General features: G+C 41.0%; 1 protein-coding gene across 1 annotated transcript in view; it reads right to left on the bottom strand.

Moving 5' to 3' along the window:
- ATL3 (atlastin GTPase 3) overlaps positions 1 to 17,018 on the bottom strand; it is a 56,886-nt gene that overhangs the window by 20,009 nt on the left and 19,859 nt on the right. Inside the window, exons 4-8 of the mRNA XM_036860561.1 lie at positions 16,423 to 16,527; positions 15,872 to 15,922; positions 3,774 to 3,830; positions 2,885 to 2,977; positions 1,733 to 1,871 (exon numbers count right to left, since the gene is read on the bottom strand). Of these exons, the coding sequence (XP_036716456.1) occupies positions 1,733 to 1,871; positions 2,885 to 2,977; positions 3,774 to 3,830; positions 15,872 to 15,922; positions 16,423 to 16,527 (445 nt within the window). The remainder of the gene's footprint in view (positions 1 to 1,732; positions 1,872 to 2,884; positions 2,978 to 3,773; positions 3,831 to 15,871; positions 15,923 to 16,422; positions 16,528 to 17,018) is intronic.

Here is a 17,018-nt window from a genome sequence, read left to right on the forward strand (position 1 = left end):
GAATGAATGAATGAATGAATTTTTTTCATTCAAATGAAAATCAAGTACTTAAAAAAAAAAAAAGAATTCCACTGGACATCTTCCCTACCAGTGATGAACAAACCAGAGCTTAGGTTTGGTAAAAGTATGTCTAATAATGGAACGTTATAACCCTAAAAGAACACATCACCTACACACTCAACTTTCTCTCCTACCTAACTCACAAAGTGTTGCCTAAGCAGATTTCTCTGCAAAGCCAGGCCCCAACCTTGGATTTCTGAATTGCCAACCAACAGGCTGTGGAAGTTTCCTGCTCAGGAAAGCTGCCAAACACATAAAAATATCACACAGGTGACAAATAGAAGGTAAAGGTAAGTCTCTCAAACTCGGTTTCTTTTGCAATATTAAGACCAGCTGGAATGTAAATCTTAGGTTGGACAAGCATATTAACTTTCTTGAATCAACTGAGCCAAATAAACTGAAAAAGATGCATTTTACGTTTAATATGAGGCTATGAAAAATTCCCACTTCAAAAGGCAAGTTCTCCTACTAACTAAACAGTATATATCCTCTAAATGACTTCCCCAATGTAACAGAACTTCTAGTTTAGCACAGTAAGGCTTTGAGGCAAGAAGGACGGGGATGTGAATCTCTGCCCCACTACTTACTAGCTGAGTACTTTGAGCAAGTTGCTTAACTTTCCTAAGCCAGCTTCTTCATTTTTAAGATAAAGGAAATACCAACTCCATGGAATTACTGGGAACATAAAGTATAAAAGTAACGAGCACAGTGCTGGTGCTATTGTCTGAATGTCTGTGTGCCCCTAAAACTCATATGGTTGAAATCCTAACCCCTAAAGGTGATGGTATTAGTAGGTGGGGGCTTTGGGAGGTGATTAGGTCACGAAGGTGAAGCCCTCAAGAATGGGATTAGTGCTCCTATGAAAGAGATCCTACAATCAGAACTCTTGAGACCAGAAAGAGAACCCTCACCCAACCATGCTGGCACTCGGATCTTGGATTTCCAGCCTCCAGAACTGTGAGAAATGAATTTCTGTTGCTTATCAACTACCCAGTCAATGGTATTTTGTCATAGCAGCCTGGAGAGACTGACAGTTGGGAACACAGCTGGCCTCTAAAAACGGCAGCTATTATTATTTCTACTTTACTCGGAACCTAAGAAGCTCAGATAAGTTTATAAACAAAAGCACTTAGTTTAACACATGTGTAAACTGAGGACTCGCCATTAAATGACTCAAGGTCTCAGTGAAAAAGGAACAAAAATAAGGTAATGGAACCCAAGTGTCCCCCCTCTGATTTCTCTAAGCTACCATCTAGTCAGCACTTCCTGATATTAACTCATGACCCAGCATCAAGTTTTGCTATAATCACAAATAAGACGAAAACAATAGCCATGCCGTGCATCATGCTACCTTTGGGAATTTAATTTTACATCATAAAAATGAGCTAATGATAAGTTTTCCCTTTTTTAGCACTTTTATCTCTTGTAAACCAGTAATCATAACATCTCTCTTAGAAAGATCATTAATGGGTATTACCACAACCATTCCAGATGGAGAAACTATGGTCACAGTAAGGCAGGAGCAAAAACTGAACTAGATTCTAAATACTGTTCTTTCTAAGAGAACATACTATTTCTCTTAGCATTTACTATTCACAATTGATATTTTCTGGTCACTATTTAATTCCCAACATAAAATCACATGTATAAAATAACATCATTTGAAACACACCTTTCACTTTGCCATCAAAGTCAGGGCTTGTGGCGACCTGGAGCCCTGGATGCGGTAGCAGAAAACAGGTGACACTGGAGAAACATGAGTGAATGTGATTTCGGACATTCTGAATTTCTTCATGTTGATGTTCTTTCACCTGCCAATAAAGGCCGACAATTTACAAAAGACCATTTGATTTTCCTCACCAGCAACCACTAGTATATGACAAAGGAAAAACTTCCCAATTCTAATGGATCGTAGTGGCCTAGGTGTTATCCAGTGAGAAAACTCAGAACCCTAAGAAGCAATAAATGCACAAAATCGATTAACCATGGCTTGGCTCCTAGAGCTATCAAAGAACAGCAACTAAAGAGTTTCTTAAAAAAGAGTATTGCACAAGACTTAGGAAGAATAAGGGAAGGTTTGTGGGCATGAAGCAGGGTCTAACCAATTAGCAGTGATTGACAGAGGCCTCCTGTGTTTTTTTGTTTTTGTTTTTTTAATAAATTTATTTATTTTATTATTTTTATTTTATTTATTTATTGTTTCTGGCTGCGTTGGGTCTTCGTTGCTGAGCGCAGGCTTTTTCTCTGGTTGCTGCGAGTGGGGGTTACTCTTCCTTGCAGTTCCCGGGCTTCTCTTGTTGCAGAGCATGGGCTCTAGGCGCGCGAGCTTCAGTAGTTGTGGCACGTGGGCTCACTAGTTGTGGCTCGTAGGCTCTAAGCGCAGGCTCAGTAGTTGTGGTGCACGGGCTTAGCTGCTCCGTGGCATGCGGGATCTTCCCAGACCAGGGATCGAACCTGTGTCCCCTGCACTGGCAGGCGGATTCTCAACCACTGCGCCACCAGGGAATCCCGACTTCTGCGTTTTGAAGCCTGTTTGTATCCACACCAGAAACAAAAGGCACATATGGACCCACGTGTAAAATGTGAAACGGAAATTGCAGTCAAAGCTTGGGCTTTTGCACGGGGCTCTGCTCTCCAATCCCTGTGAGTTATATACATGGGTTCTCTAATCTTACCATGAATAATATTATTGTGTGCTAATATTCCGGAGTGTTCAACACACAGGGTAATTTTCCATGATGTGCTTTAAATACAATAGCTAAAGGCAAATGAGAAAGTTATCACTACTTTAGGTAATTCCTCAGAAGATTATATTTCTATTTACCTGTAGACGCTTTTCCAAAAACGACATTCCTCCCTGTAGTCCATAGTTGTATTCATAAGGGAAACTCCAGTCTCGAACCAGAAACATCAGTGTCTATTTAGAAAGACAGCAGAATGTATTATAATACTGCATAAATGTATTTTCAAAATAACCATTCAAATACTTCTTTGCATAATGCCAGCTTCTTCAAAGGGGGCAAGAAAATGTGCTAAAGGATTTATCAACTCTGTAATGTCTTAAAAACCTTATAAACACTAGCAGAACATGTATAAACCATATGTGAGGTCAATATCCCATCTGATATTTTTGTTCTCATGGGTTAATAGGAAGAGACTGATGAGAAAATGTTAAATTCGGGGCTCTGCTCGAAACACAAGTATGAGGAATGTGGTGGAGCACAAGAAAAACATATGGCACTAGCTACTCATAAAATGATATCTACTTTTAACATCAGAAAGGAAAAGAAAACTAAAAACAATAATACTTAGAGATCCTCTAATCTACTGAGGTTACTATGCATTCTTACCCTCATAAAACAATTAGCTAAAGCAGAGGTCAGCAAAACTTTCCGTAAAGGGCCACAGAGTAAATATTTCAGGCTGCTGTAGCAAGAAGCACCCATGGACAATACAAATGAGTGTAGCTGTCTGTGTTCCAATAAAACTTTCACTGTGGACACTGACATTTAAATTTCAAATAATTTACACATGTCATGAAATATTATTCCTCTTTCGATTTTTTTCAACCATTTAAAAATGTAAAAAAGAACATTCCTAACTCACAGGTCATATGAAAGCAGGCAGCTGGCCAGATCTGGCCTGTGGATTGTAGTTTGCTCATCTCTGAACTAAAACAAAGATATGACTTAAATTTATAGTTAATATTCTACCTGGAAGGGTTTTTGGAAAATTTCATCCATCGCCAGACGACCATATTCTGTGAAGAGCTTTAAAAAAGAAGAGTTATGGTTTGTAAGGCAATATTACATAAAGTATTTCTATGGCTATTCTATAGCAAATAATTCATTTAACAGACTGAACAGTACTTATATGAGACCAAAATTCTACAGTTTCAAAAGCCCGCAGGAGTCATGAACCTTAAAATAATCTTGACTATTCCTCTCTCTCACATTTCTTATCCCAATTCATTAGCAAACCCAAAATCCAACCACTCACAACTTCCATGTGGCTTACAATATTGCAATAGCTTCTCCCGCGTCAGCCCTTGCCCCCCACAGACTCTTCTCACTACAGCAGCCACGGTGGCTCTGTCATACACAAGGTTAGTCAGACCACATCATACCTCTGCTCAAAACCCTCCAACCTCATTCAGGATAAAAGCCAGTCCCTACAGTGTGATCCAGCCACACTGGCCCTCCTTGATGTTCCTCTAACCTGCAGGGCACACTGCTGCCTTAGGGCCTTTGTTTTCACTCCTCCTTCTGCCTGCACTGTTCTTCCCCCAAACATCTGCACAATCAGCTCCCTCACCTCTTCAGGTCTTTACTCCAAGGACTCCTTCTCAATGAAGCCTCCCATGGCCATCTACCTAAAAAGATTACAGTTTTCCATATAATATTTCCTACCCCATGCCCTTGTGAAATTTTTCTCCTTCACCTGTCTCACTACCTAACATAATATACCTTTATTTATCTTGATTAGTGTCTGTCTTCACTACTAGCATTTAAACTTCGTGAGGGCAAGGACGTTTGTCTGTTCTGTGCACTACGGGACCTCCAGCAGCAACAGTAGCATGTACTGGGCCTGTAGGATGCATGCCATTCAAGTGACCCAATGAATGAATTCTTTAAAGTCAGGGTTTACACATACATTTACCTCTATTTCTTCATGAAGTCTTACTAAAAAGTAAAGCAAAACGAAGTTTAAAAATTGTAAACTCGGGGCTTCCCTGGTGGCGCAGTGGTTGAGAGTCTGCCTGCCAATGCAGGGGACACGGGTTTGGGCCCTGGTCTGGGAAGATCCCACATGCTGCGGAGCAACTGGGCCCGTGAGCCACAATTACTGAGCCTGCGCGTCTGGAGCCTGTGCTCCGCAACAAGAGAGGCCGCGATAGTGAGAGGCCCGCGCACCACGATGAAGAGTGGCCCCCGCTTGCCGCAACTAGAGAAAGCCCTCACACAGAAACGAAGACCCAACACAGCCATAAGTAAATAAATAAATAAATTTAAAAAAAAAAAAGATATAAAGCGGTAATCTTTTAAAAAAAAAAATTGTAAACTCAAAAAAAAAAAATTTGTAAACTCACAGGACAGAGAGGATCAGAAATGATATGAAGAAGAGGAGTTGTCACAAACACGCTGGAAGGAAAACAAATGAGAACTGTCTCGGGTTTTGGCTTTCTCCGCCCTGCTAAGAAATCTGTGAGGCAGGGGCCAGAAAGGAACAAGCAGAGTCTCTCAGCAGAATCCCTGAAAGGCTCAGAAATTAGAAGCACCAGTCACCCTGAAGGAGGGCGTGAGGGAGCTGGGCTGACAGCTAAGGAAATGGCTGGAAGTCTTTGGAGAGATCACCGACACTCCCAGATCCTGCTCCCTCCCCCTGCTTCAATCCCCTTCCTGCCCCCACAGAAGATGGGAAGTGAACCAAAAAGAATTTAGACTTTGAAACCAAACTCAGCTGAAGATGGGAGTAAGTCCCCTACCTTACTGGAAACAGGTACTTAAGTCAAGTCTACATGTGCCACAGTGAGACTCCTTGGGCCTCTCACCCTGCTGGAGCCACAGCAAGCTTTACCTACCCAGGCAGGAGTTTAAAGATGTCTCTGGAGAAACTGACAACCCAAGAATAATAGTCTGCAAATACTGACATTTAGGGGCTGCAACAAAATAACTAAATAATCTGCCCAATGATCTCACTGGTGATCCAAACCAGTACAAAAGGCCCACTCTCTACCAAAAGCTCCCAGTTGGTATTTTAGTGGCTCACTCTTAAATACAGATGACCAGGGACCAACACACCTTTGAGAAAGCTTATAGCAGGGAAGACAAAAACTCATGTCTTTCAATTCTAGAACATCATCTTAATCCTTTTATAATTTCTTTCCCTCCATTTTCTGTGTTCTGTTTTACTAATATCGATTACCAACATGTTAAACCTCTCCTGAATTGATCCTCAAATTTTCCTATTTTTGGTGCCCTCCCATTTTCCCTCTCCTCCACCCCTCCCTCTCCTCTCTTCCACCCCTTTCCCTTCTCTCTCCTCCCCCCTCTATCTCTCTCCTCTCCTCTTCTCTTCTCTTGATGCTCCCACTGCCCCCCTGCTACTGATTTCTACTCTCTGTCTTTTTAGTCAACCCTGTTAGGAAAATTTTCTCCATTTACCTTCTAACTCCTCCTGTACTGAATTTTCCATTTTTGCTGTCATAGTTGTAATTTCCAGGAGCTCTTTCTGGTTTTTTTTTTTAATTAATTAATTTATTTATTTATATTTTTGGCTGTGTTGGGTCTTCGTTTCTGTGCAAGGGCTTTCTCTAGTTGCGGCAAGCGGGGGCCACTCTTCATCACGGTGCGTGGGCCTCTCACTATCGTGGCCTCTCTTGTTGCAGAGCACAGGCTCCAGACGCGCAGGCTCAGTAGTTGTGGCTCACGGGCCTAGTTGCTCTGTGGCATGTGGGATCTTCCCAGACCAGAGCTCGTACCTGTGTCCCCTGCATTGGCAGGCAGATTCTCAACCACTGCGCCACCAGGGAAGCCCTCTGGTTTTCTGAAGGTTGCTTTATACCAGCATCCTGTTATTTCTTGGTTGTAACAGTTGCAACATCTTATTTTTCTGAGGACATAAGTGTACCAAGAATGAAGAAAAAGCCCACACTAAGGTACATAACCATGAAAATTCATGCCAAGAATCAGAAGACCTTAAAAGCTTCAGAGAGAAACAAAAAGGTCACATACAAAGGAATCAGATGATGTGGGACTTCAGCTGAGACACTGGAAGCTGGAAAGTAATGAAACGATGCCTTCAATTCTAGAACAAAATTATTTCCTATAATTCCAGGATAAAATTAACACATGCTCAGACTTATTAGACCTCAAAAATGTTATCTCCTATGCAGCCTTTCTCAGGAAGTTACTGGAGAATGCATACAATGATGGACAGAATAAACAAAAGATTAAATGGAATCCAACTGAGAAAGGAATTGAAAAGAAATTGCCCGGCCCTGATTTCAAACTATATTACAAAACTATAGTAATCAAAACAGTACGGTACTGATATAAAAACAGACACACAGATCAATGGAACAGAACAGAGAGCCCGGAAATAAACCCTCATATATATGGTCAATTAATTTTGGAAAAGGGGGACAAGAATACACAATGGGGAAAGGAGAGTCTCTTCAATAAATGGTGTTGAGAAAACTGGACAGTTACATGCAAAAGAATGTAACTAGACTACTATATTACACCATACACAAAAATTCACTCAAAATGGATCAAAGACTTGAATGTAAAACCTGAGACCATAAAACTCCTAGAAGAAAACATAGGTGGTAAGTTCCTTGACATAGGTATTGGCAATGATCTTTGGATTTGACACCAAAAGCAAAGGCAACAAAAGCAAAAATAGACAAGTGAACTACATCGAACTAAATAGCTTCTGCACAGCAAAAGAAACCATCAACAAAATGAAAAGGCAATGTACCAAATGGGAGAAAATATTTCCCATTCCCAAATCATATGTCAGATAAGAGGTTAATATTCAAAATATATAAAGAACTTATGCAACACAACAGCCAAAAAAAAAAAAAATCTAATTAAAAAACAGGCAGAGGATATGAATAGACCTTTTCCCAAAGAAGACATACATGTAGCCAAGAGACACATGAAAAGGTGCTCAACATAATTAATCATCAGGGAAATGCAAATCAAACCCACAATGAGCTATCACTTCACACCGGTCAGAATGGCTATTATCAAAAAGACAAGTGTTGGAGAGGATGTGGAGAAAAGGGAGCCCTTGTCCACTCTTGGTGGGAATGTAAATTAGTGCAGCCACTACAGAAAACATTATGGAGGTTCCTCAAGAAATTAAAAATAGAACTACCATATGATCCAGCAATCCAACTTCTTGGTATATATCCAAAGGAAACAAAACCATTATTTCAAAGAGATATCAGCACTCCCATGTTCATAGCAGCATTATTCACAATAGCTAAAATACAGAAACAATCTAACAATCTAAGTGTCTGTCAATGGAAGAACAGATAAGAAGAATGTTATATATATTATATATATATACATAATGGGTTATATATACCACAAGGGAATTTTTTTCAGTCTTTAAAAAGAAGGAAACCTTGTCATCTGTGGCAACATGGATGAAACTTAAGGGTAATATGCCAAGTTATATGCAGATTAACCCTCCATGTTGTTCAAGGGTCAACTGTAGTTAATAATACTGTACTGTATACTTGAAAGTTGCTAAGAGTTTTAAAAGTTTTTATCACACACACACACAAAATAATAAAAATAATTTTTTATTAAAAAAAGAAAATAGGGGGCTTCCCTGGTGGCGCAGTGGTTGAGAATCTGCCTGCTAATGCAGGGGACACGGGTTCGAGCCCTGGTCTGGGAAGACCCCACATGCCGCGGAGCGGCTGGTCCCGTGAGCCACAGCTGCTGAGCCTGCGCGTCTGGAGCCTGTGCCCCGCAACGGGAGGGGCGCGATGGTGAAAGGCCCGCGCACCGCGATGAAGAGCGGTCCCCCCCGCACCGCGATGAAGAGTGGCCCCCGCTTGCCGCAACTGGAGAAAGCCCTCACACGAACCGAAGACCCAGCACAGCCAAAAATAAATAAATAAATAAAAAATTTTAAAAAAAGTAGCTATAAAAAAATTAAAAAAAAAAAAAAAAAAAGAAAATAGGGACTCTTCCCTGGTGGTCCAGTGGGTAAGACTCCATGCTCCCAATGCAGGGGACCCATGTTCAATCCCTGGTCGGGGAACTAGATCCCACATGCGGGCAACAACTAAGAGTTCACATTACGCTACTAAGAAGTCCACAAGCTGCAACTAAGGTTCTGCATGCCGCAACTAAGAAGTCCACATGCCGCAACAAAGATCCCGCGTACCACAACTAAGACCTGGCGCAGCCCAAATAAATAAATAAACAAATAAACAAATAATTGTAATAAATAAATAAATACATAAATAAATTACTAGGATGACGGCTATGCCCCAGGTCTAAAAGAAGCACTCCAGACTAAAGGAAGAAAACACAGGCCAAGAAGTCATGCCTCCCCAAGGAAAAAATAAAACAGAACCTAAAGTATTAAGATCAGACTGAGACATTTTTTGAGTCTCTCCTTTGCAGACACATTACTGATAAGCACAGAACACTAAACTAATGAAAAGAGTGATATAAGACACCTCAGTTATGAAGAACATATACATATATCCATATAATAAGGCAAATACAAATACTTTTTTTTTTATTTATTTATTTTAATTAATTTATTATTTTTGGCTGTGTTGGGTCTTCTTTGCAGTGCGCGGGCTTCTCATTCTGGTGGCTTCTCTTGCTGCGGAGCACGGGCTCTAGAGCACGGGGGCTTCAGTGATGCGGCATGTGGGCTCAGTAGTGTGGCTTGTGGGCTCTCTTAGAGCACAGGCTCAGTAGCTGTGGCGCACAGGCTTAGTTGTTCCATGGCATGTGGGATCTTCCCAGACCAGGGCTTGAACCCGTGTCCCCTGCATTGGCAGGCGGATTCTTAACCACTGCGCCACCAGGGAAGCCCACAAATACTTTTTTAACCAAAAATTGCAACGTTAACTACTGGGAAGATGAGAGGAAGGAGACTGAGTGAGGGGTAGGAGTTGTAAAGAGAGAGAAATCCTAATTTTATATAAGAAATAATACTTAAGTTTTTTAAATCCAGAAGGAACAATATAAGCACGTTCTTTAAAACTGTAGACACAAATAGCAGAAGACACAGCCAAAAGGAGTACAAGGGGCTGCCTCTGGAGAAAGGGAATGGGACGTAGAAAGGATGCTCATTATGAACACTGCAAGACTACTGACTTTTAAACTATGAATACAGATCACCATGTTAAAAATAAATGTTTTTTTTAAAAAGTACAGGTTTCCCTGGCGGCGCAGTAGTTAAGAATCCACCTGCCAATGCAGGGGACACGGGTTCGATCCCTGGTCCGGGAAGATTCCACATGCCGCGGAGCAACTAAGCCCGTGTGCCACAACTACTGAGCCTGCACTCTAGAGCCTGTGAGCCACAACTACTGAGCCCATGCGCCACAACTACTGAAGCCCGTGCACCTAGATCCCGTGCTCTGCAACAAGAGAAGCCACTACAATGAGAAGCCCATGCACCGCAATGAAGAGTGACCCCCGCTCACCACAACTAGAGAAAGCCCACACACAGCAACGAAGACCCAATGCAGCCAAAAATAAATAAATTAAATAAATAAATTTATTTAAAAAAAAAAGTACCTGGTAAATTAAAATACTATATATAAAAAAAGACAAACACACACTATAAAACTATATACAACTATGATTTCCTATCTGTAATTCTGAAATCCAAAAAGCTCTAAAACCCCAAGTTAAGCAGCAAACTCATTTGGAGGAAAGTCTGCCTTAAACTGATGTAAGGCTTTAAATAGGTTTTATTTATCCTATTTCATATAATTAGTCACACATTTCACTGCAGAAATATTAATGTGTTTAATTAGAAGGTATTAACCAAATGCCCATTCCTATCCTAGACATCATGCTATAATATATGCACCATATTATCTATCTAAACTCCAAAAACGAGACTTCCCTGGTGGTCCTGCGGTTAAGACTCCGTGCTCCCAGTGCAGGGGGGCCGGATTCGATCCCTGGTCAGGGAACCAGATCCTGCATGCCGCAACTAAGAGCCCACATGCCACAACTAAAAGATCCCACATGCTGCAACTAAAGATCACGCATGCTGCAACTAAAGATACCGCACGCCACAACCAAGATCCCAAGTGCCACAACGAAGACCCAGTGCAGCAAAATAAGTAAATTTAAAAAAATTTTTTTAATTTTAAATCCAAAAAAATTTGAACTCCAAAACACCTGTAGCCTCAAAGTGTTTGGATAAGGACTTGTTGTCACATGTCATATATTTCCTATAGGGATACATACCTGTTTACAGAAACGCAGGAAAAGAATAGAAAGGATATATTCAAAACTGATCGGCATAGTGGTTACCTCTGGGAAGGGGGAGAGGGGGACTTCAGCCTTATCCAAAGTGCCCAATTTTTTGAAAGGATAATACTTCTAATTTCATAAGTAATATTATACATTATTAACTTTTAAAAAGAGAAAAAGTATTACAATGATAGATATCATCTTACCCATTTAGAGAGCTTAATTCTAGGCTCTATGAAGAAGGCACAGAGTGAAGGGAGTATCTCCACCAGGAAACCTTTCCCAATCCCCCAGGCTGGGACCTCTGATACCTGGGCATCTCTCTCCCTCAGCACTTAATAGGTAACGAACTCCTGTTCAGAACCCTGTTTTTGTAATTTACATGGAATCAAATCTAGCCACTTTTTTTCTTTTGTCTTCTTCCTTTTGACATCTTGCTTAAAAAATTCTCCCTCGGGACTTCCCTGGTGCTCCAGTGGTTAAGAATCTGCCTTCCACTGCAGGGAATGTGGGTTCAATCCCTGGTCAGGGAACTAAGATCCCACATGCCGTGGGGCAACTAAGCCCACATGCCTAAACTAGAGACCCCACGTGCCACAAAACACAGAGCCCACGCGCCCTGGAGTCCCTCGCACCACAACTAGAGGGCCCGTGTGCCACAACAAAAGATCCCACGTGCCACAATTAAGACCCGATGCAGCCAAATAAATAAGCAAATAAATATTTTTTTAAAAATTTCTCCCTCAGGGCTTCCCTGGTGGTGCAGTGGTTAAGAATCCGCCTGCCAATGCAGGGGACACAGGTTCGAGCCCTGGTCCAGGAAGATCCCACATGCCGCAGAGCAACTAAGCTCATGTGCCCCAATTACTGAGCCTGAGCTCTAGAGCCTGCGAGTCACAACTACTGAAGCTCATGTGCCTAGAGCCCGTGCTCCGCAGCAAGAGAAGCCACGGCAATGAGAAGCCCATGCACTGCACGGAATAGCCCCTGCTCACCGCAACTAGAGAAAGCCCGCGTGCAGCAATGAAGACCCAATGCAGCAAAAAATAAATAAATTTATTAAAAAAAAAATTTCTCCCTCAATATTGCATATTGGCCTATTTTTTCCAGTTATTTATGGTTTTTTTTTTTACATCAAAATATTTAATCATCTGGAATTTATTTTCGTATATAGCACAAGGTAGGCATCTAATTTCTATTGTATCTAAATACATAGGCAACTATCCTAACATCATTTACTGACTGATCCATCCTTTATGTATTATATATTCTTAAGTAGAATGAAATATATGAAAATGTACTGTATCATAAGTATATATCACATTAATCTATTTTTCCCTGAACCAGTGCCCTGTTGCAGTAATTATAGCCTTATAAGATGTCCTAAGTCAGTTTTCTCTTATTTCCCCCACCCCTTGTAATATTCTTGGCGGTTTTACAATTTAACTTTCCAAATGAATCTCAGAACAATTCTGTCAAGTTCCCAAAAGAATACCTTTATGATTCTGTTTAATGGGAAAGAAGTAACAACTTTATAATACTCAGTCTCATATGAGGTTAACATTTATAAAATACACAGCAGTGTCTGGTACAGAGTAAGCAATAAACGTGTTAGCTCCACATATAGAAGATACATATGAAATATAGATATTTACAGAAGAAACAAGGTGTATTCCTGCATGTGGTTAAATCTTTTATATGCCTCATACAACACTGAAGTGCTTCATACAGGTCTCCTTAAATTTATTCCAAGTTGTTAATATTTTGCTACAGCAAATGTTTTCCATTACATTTTTAAACTGGTTAATGTTGGTGGATAGGAAAGCCTAGCCTACAGATTTTTGTATTTGTACTTTGTGATTGGTACCCAATTTTTTTTTTTAGTTCTAAATAGTTCACCAGTTGATTCTTGTGAATTTCCAGGTACACAAGAAAATTATTGTCTCCTTCATAAAATTTATATTTATTCAATTTCTAGATCTACCATCAATCAGCCTTGTCCAATGAGACAAGGCCTCTGGCCATTAGGCCCAGCGGTCACCCTCCATAGGCGTAAAACCCATCCAACCCACCATCCCTGTTCTCACTGACCAGTGCCCTAACCCTAGTCCCATCCCCCCTCCAGCTTCACAGTCGAAGGCACTGGCACGGTCAGCCACTTAATTCTCCGGTCCCCCCTCCCCCACCCTCAGACAATTCCACCGTTTCTCCTGCAACTTCAGAGCCACAATGAACACTCTCCTAAATTTCCAGCTCCTTCTCTGAGAATTTCTTCTACCTCCCTGCTTTAACAAAACCTGAGGGCACAATTTTCCCCATAAATATCTGAAGTAGCAGCTGTTATTCTCTCACATCCCATGTGTCTCCAGATCAAAAGGTGGGGTTGGTGACTTCCCTGCTCCCCTTTATCACTTCTCAACCATCATCCTCCATCTTCTGGTAAAAAGCCCTACTCCTTTAGGATTTGCGCCATTCTGTAGAATAACCTCTTTCCCCATTCTTTATTGCCATCCATCTGCAAACCATGTGGTCATTCCCTATCATTCATCAAGCACTTTGACACCTGTCCCAGTCCTCTTCATCAAAGCAGGCACTTCCATTCAATCCCTGCTTCAGCCAAGAACCTACGATGAGTAAAGATTTTTTCCTCCCCTACAGTAGGACATAATTAACAGAATCAGGAATGTTTAGTTTTGAAATGATTATGGGAAAGACATGTTTAAACACATCTTGGGTTTGAGGAACCAGAGGATGGTGGAGCTCTTGAGAATAGTATCAAAGGAGAATTGCGTAACTGCATCATAATCCTTATCACCTGTTATGGAGTTGTGCCCACCCCCCAAAAAAATAGGTTGAAGTCCTAATCCCTGGTACCTGTGAAATGTGACCTTATTGGATGAAGGGTCTTCTCAGATTATTCAAGTTAAGATAAGGTCATTAGGGTAAGACTTAATCCAATATGACTAGTGTCCTTATAAGAAGACATAACAGAAACACAGGGAACAGAATGCAACGGGAAGACAAAGACACACAGACACAGGGGGAAGACAGCCACATGAAGACAGAGGCAGGAACTGAAGTGTTACAGCTGCAAGCCAAGGAATGCCAAAGATTGCCAAAAAACCACTAGAAGCCAGGAAGAGGCAAGAAAGGATTCTCCCCACAGGCTCGCAGAGACTGTGGCCCTGTCAACCACTTCATTTTCAACTTCTAGCTTCCACAACTGTGAGATGATACAGTTCTACTGTTTTAAGCCACCCAGGTCGTGGTACTCTGTGACAGTAGTCCCAATACATCACCCATGCCTAGTCATTTAGGTACCCTCTCACTGACTGGACTACAAAATCCATAAAGAATCATGTCTACCTCACATACTATGGTATCTCCAGCACTTGGTCCACTGCCTCACACAAATTAGGCACTCCAAAAAAAGGAGCTTAGAAAGGAATAAGTTTCAGGTGAAAAGGTGTCAAACTCAAGTTTTGAAGGATATGTACTATGGAGCAACAGCTCTCAACCACTGAACGATGGCATTGGTATAGAACCACCAATTATGAAGTACAGGTAACTGCTAATAGTAACATTAAGAACCAAAATTTAGGAATTATTTCCTTTTTTTTTAAAAAGAAATAGAAATTAGAACTAATTCAAGGTAATTTCTATAATAAAAGACACCCCCACTCTGGTATTGATATGTTTCTTGAATGCCGGTGGGAGGAGTAGAATTAGAGAAGCATGCCAAATTGCATCCAACTCTGGAATTCTCAATGAAGAGGATTTTACAAGAAAAATGTAGAAGAACTGCTACTATTGGGACTTCCCTGGTGGCAGAGTGGTTAAGAGTCTGCCTGCCAACGCAGGGGACACGGGTTCAATCCCTGGTCTGGGAAGATCCCACATGCCGTGGAGCAACTGAGCCCGTGCACCGCAACTACTGAGCCCGTGTGCCACAACTACTGAAGCCCGCACGCCTAGAGCCCGTGCTCTGCAACAAGAGAAGCCACCGCAATGAGAAGCCCGCGCACTGCAACGAAGAGTAGCCCCCACTCGCAGCAACTAGAGAAAGCCCGCACGCAGCAACGAAGACCCAAAGCAGCCCAAAAAAAAGAACTGCTACTATGGAGAAGAAGAGACAATGACTAATAACAGTAGCAGTGATAGGTATAAATAATGGCTAGCAGTTATTAAGCACATACTGTTTTCCAGGCACATGATCCTATGCATTTTATAAATATGAATTTATTTAACCTCGCCTGAATTATTGCAATAGCTCCATAACCAGTCTCACTGAATGTGCACTTGTGCCTCTAAAAATCTATTCTAAGCACAACAGCCAGGGTGATCCTTTCATAATATGTCAAATAATATCACTCCTCTGATCAAAACATGGTTCCCATCTCACCCAGAGGAAAAGCCCAAGTCCTTACAAAGGCAGGGCATCACTGGAAGCGGAATGCCTCTCTGACTTCATCACTTGGCCTTCTCCTGTCTCACCCTCCAACCCCACCCACTGGCCTCCTTGCTGCTCCTGGATCCCGCCAAGCACACTCCACCTCAGGGTCTTTCTTCCTGCTGTCCCCTCCCCTGCACCACTCCCCACACCCCTCCCCCCAACATATCTGCAGGACTGAGCCACCCACTTTCTTCTGGTTCCCAGCTCAACTCACTAAGGCCTTCCCTGACCACTCCAGCCACAGATACAGAGTGCAGGATTACCATGAACCCCAAGCCTTCCTCCAAGTTTCAATCTTTGGCTGAAACTACTCAGTTGTAAAACTTATCTTAGCCTTAAAACTTTTAAATGATATGTTAACATTTTTATGAGAAATATATACCTGTAGCTGTTGAAGATCATCTTCCTGAATGTTCTGGGACAAATTATAAATCTAGAAAACAAAAGTCCAGATTTATTCTACTCTAGCTTACTTCAAATGAATCCCAAATAAGCCTAAAGGACTGAACAGAAGCTTTGTACAATTAAAGATCTGCATATAAGAATATGAGGTCTGTTTAAACAGTAATAACATCTGTCTTTTGGAAAACTATGCATATAATGTTGAAATCACATAATCTTTCCTTTACACTTTAAAATATAGTTTTCTTCAATTTTTACCAAATCTACATTTCCTGTATGATGTAAATGATATAATTTCGATTTTCACTTTTCAGACTTTTCTTGGAATATACTACATATATTTATGACCAAAATGGAAAAATAGTTTAGGCTCCTTCTCAAGCTTGTAAGAACTTAACTTATATCTGCAGTCTAAAAAGAACATTTACATATCACCATAGGAATGCTGATAACAGAACAATAACTGAAACTAGATGTATTCTCTTCATCTTATTTCTTCTACAAACTTTTTTCCTAGTCAAATGGCCTTACCTGAACAGAACTAGTCATGGTACTTAGAGCAAAGATGGTAGCACAATCTTTCACAGTGGACTGGCTGTCAAATGCCCCCTGGGTATCCATCAGAACAACTGCAACCTATGAAAAAAAGGAAACACAAACAAAATATGTAAAAGTGAGAAGGGAAGACATGCAAGGAGAAATTGAAAAGTACAGGTAATATTTAAATGAGGCTTAAGCACCCGCTCGTAGGTTCTATCAGAAAAGTACAATTACAGTTGACCCTTGAACAACAGGGGTTTGAACTGCGCAGGTCCACTTAATACGTGAATTTTTTTCAGTAAATGGAAGTAATCAGCTGCCTTCTATTTTTGAACAGAGAACTTTGCTGGAGAAGATTATCTGCTCTCACCCGGTGATATGATACAAAATAGAGGTATACAAAGCAATATGAAAAGAGGGGAAAATCACCCTAACAATCAAAACAGCCAAATGTTGAAGTCAATTAGCTCACTTTCGAAGCCAGTCATTTGGACTGGCTAAGTCAATTAACTAATTGACTTAGTTTAAACTTAGGCATAATCAAAAAATAAATAAATAAAACATATGGTGTGGGATATTTTTGGCAT

The sequence above is a fragment of the Balaenoptera musculus genome, chromosome 8 (genome assembly GCF_009873245.2).
Source record: "Balaenoptera musculus isolate JJ_BM4_2016_0621 chromosome 8, mBalMus1.pri.v3, whole genome shotgun sequence".
Taxonomy (NCBI): domain Eukaryota; kingdom Metazoa; phylum Chordata; class Mammalia; order Artiodactyla; family Balaenopteridae; genus Balaenoptera; species Balaenoptera musculus.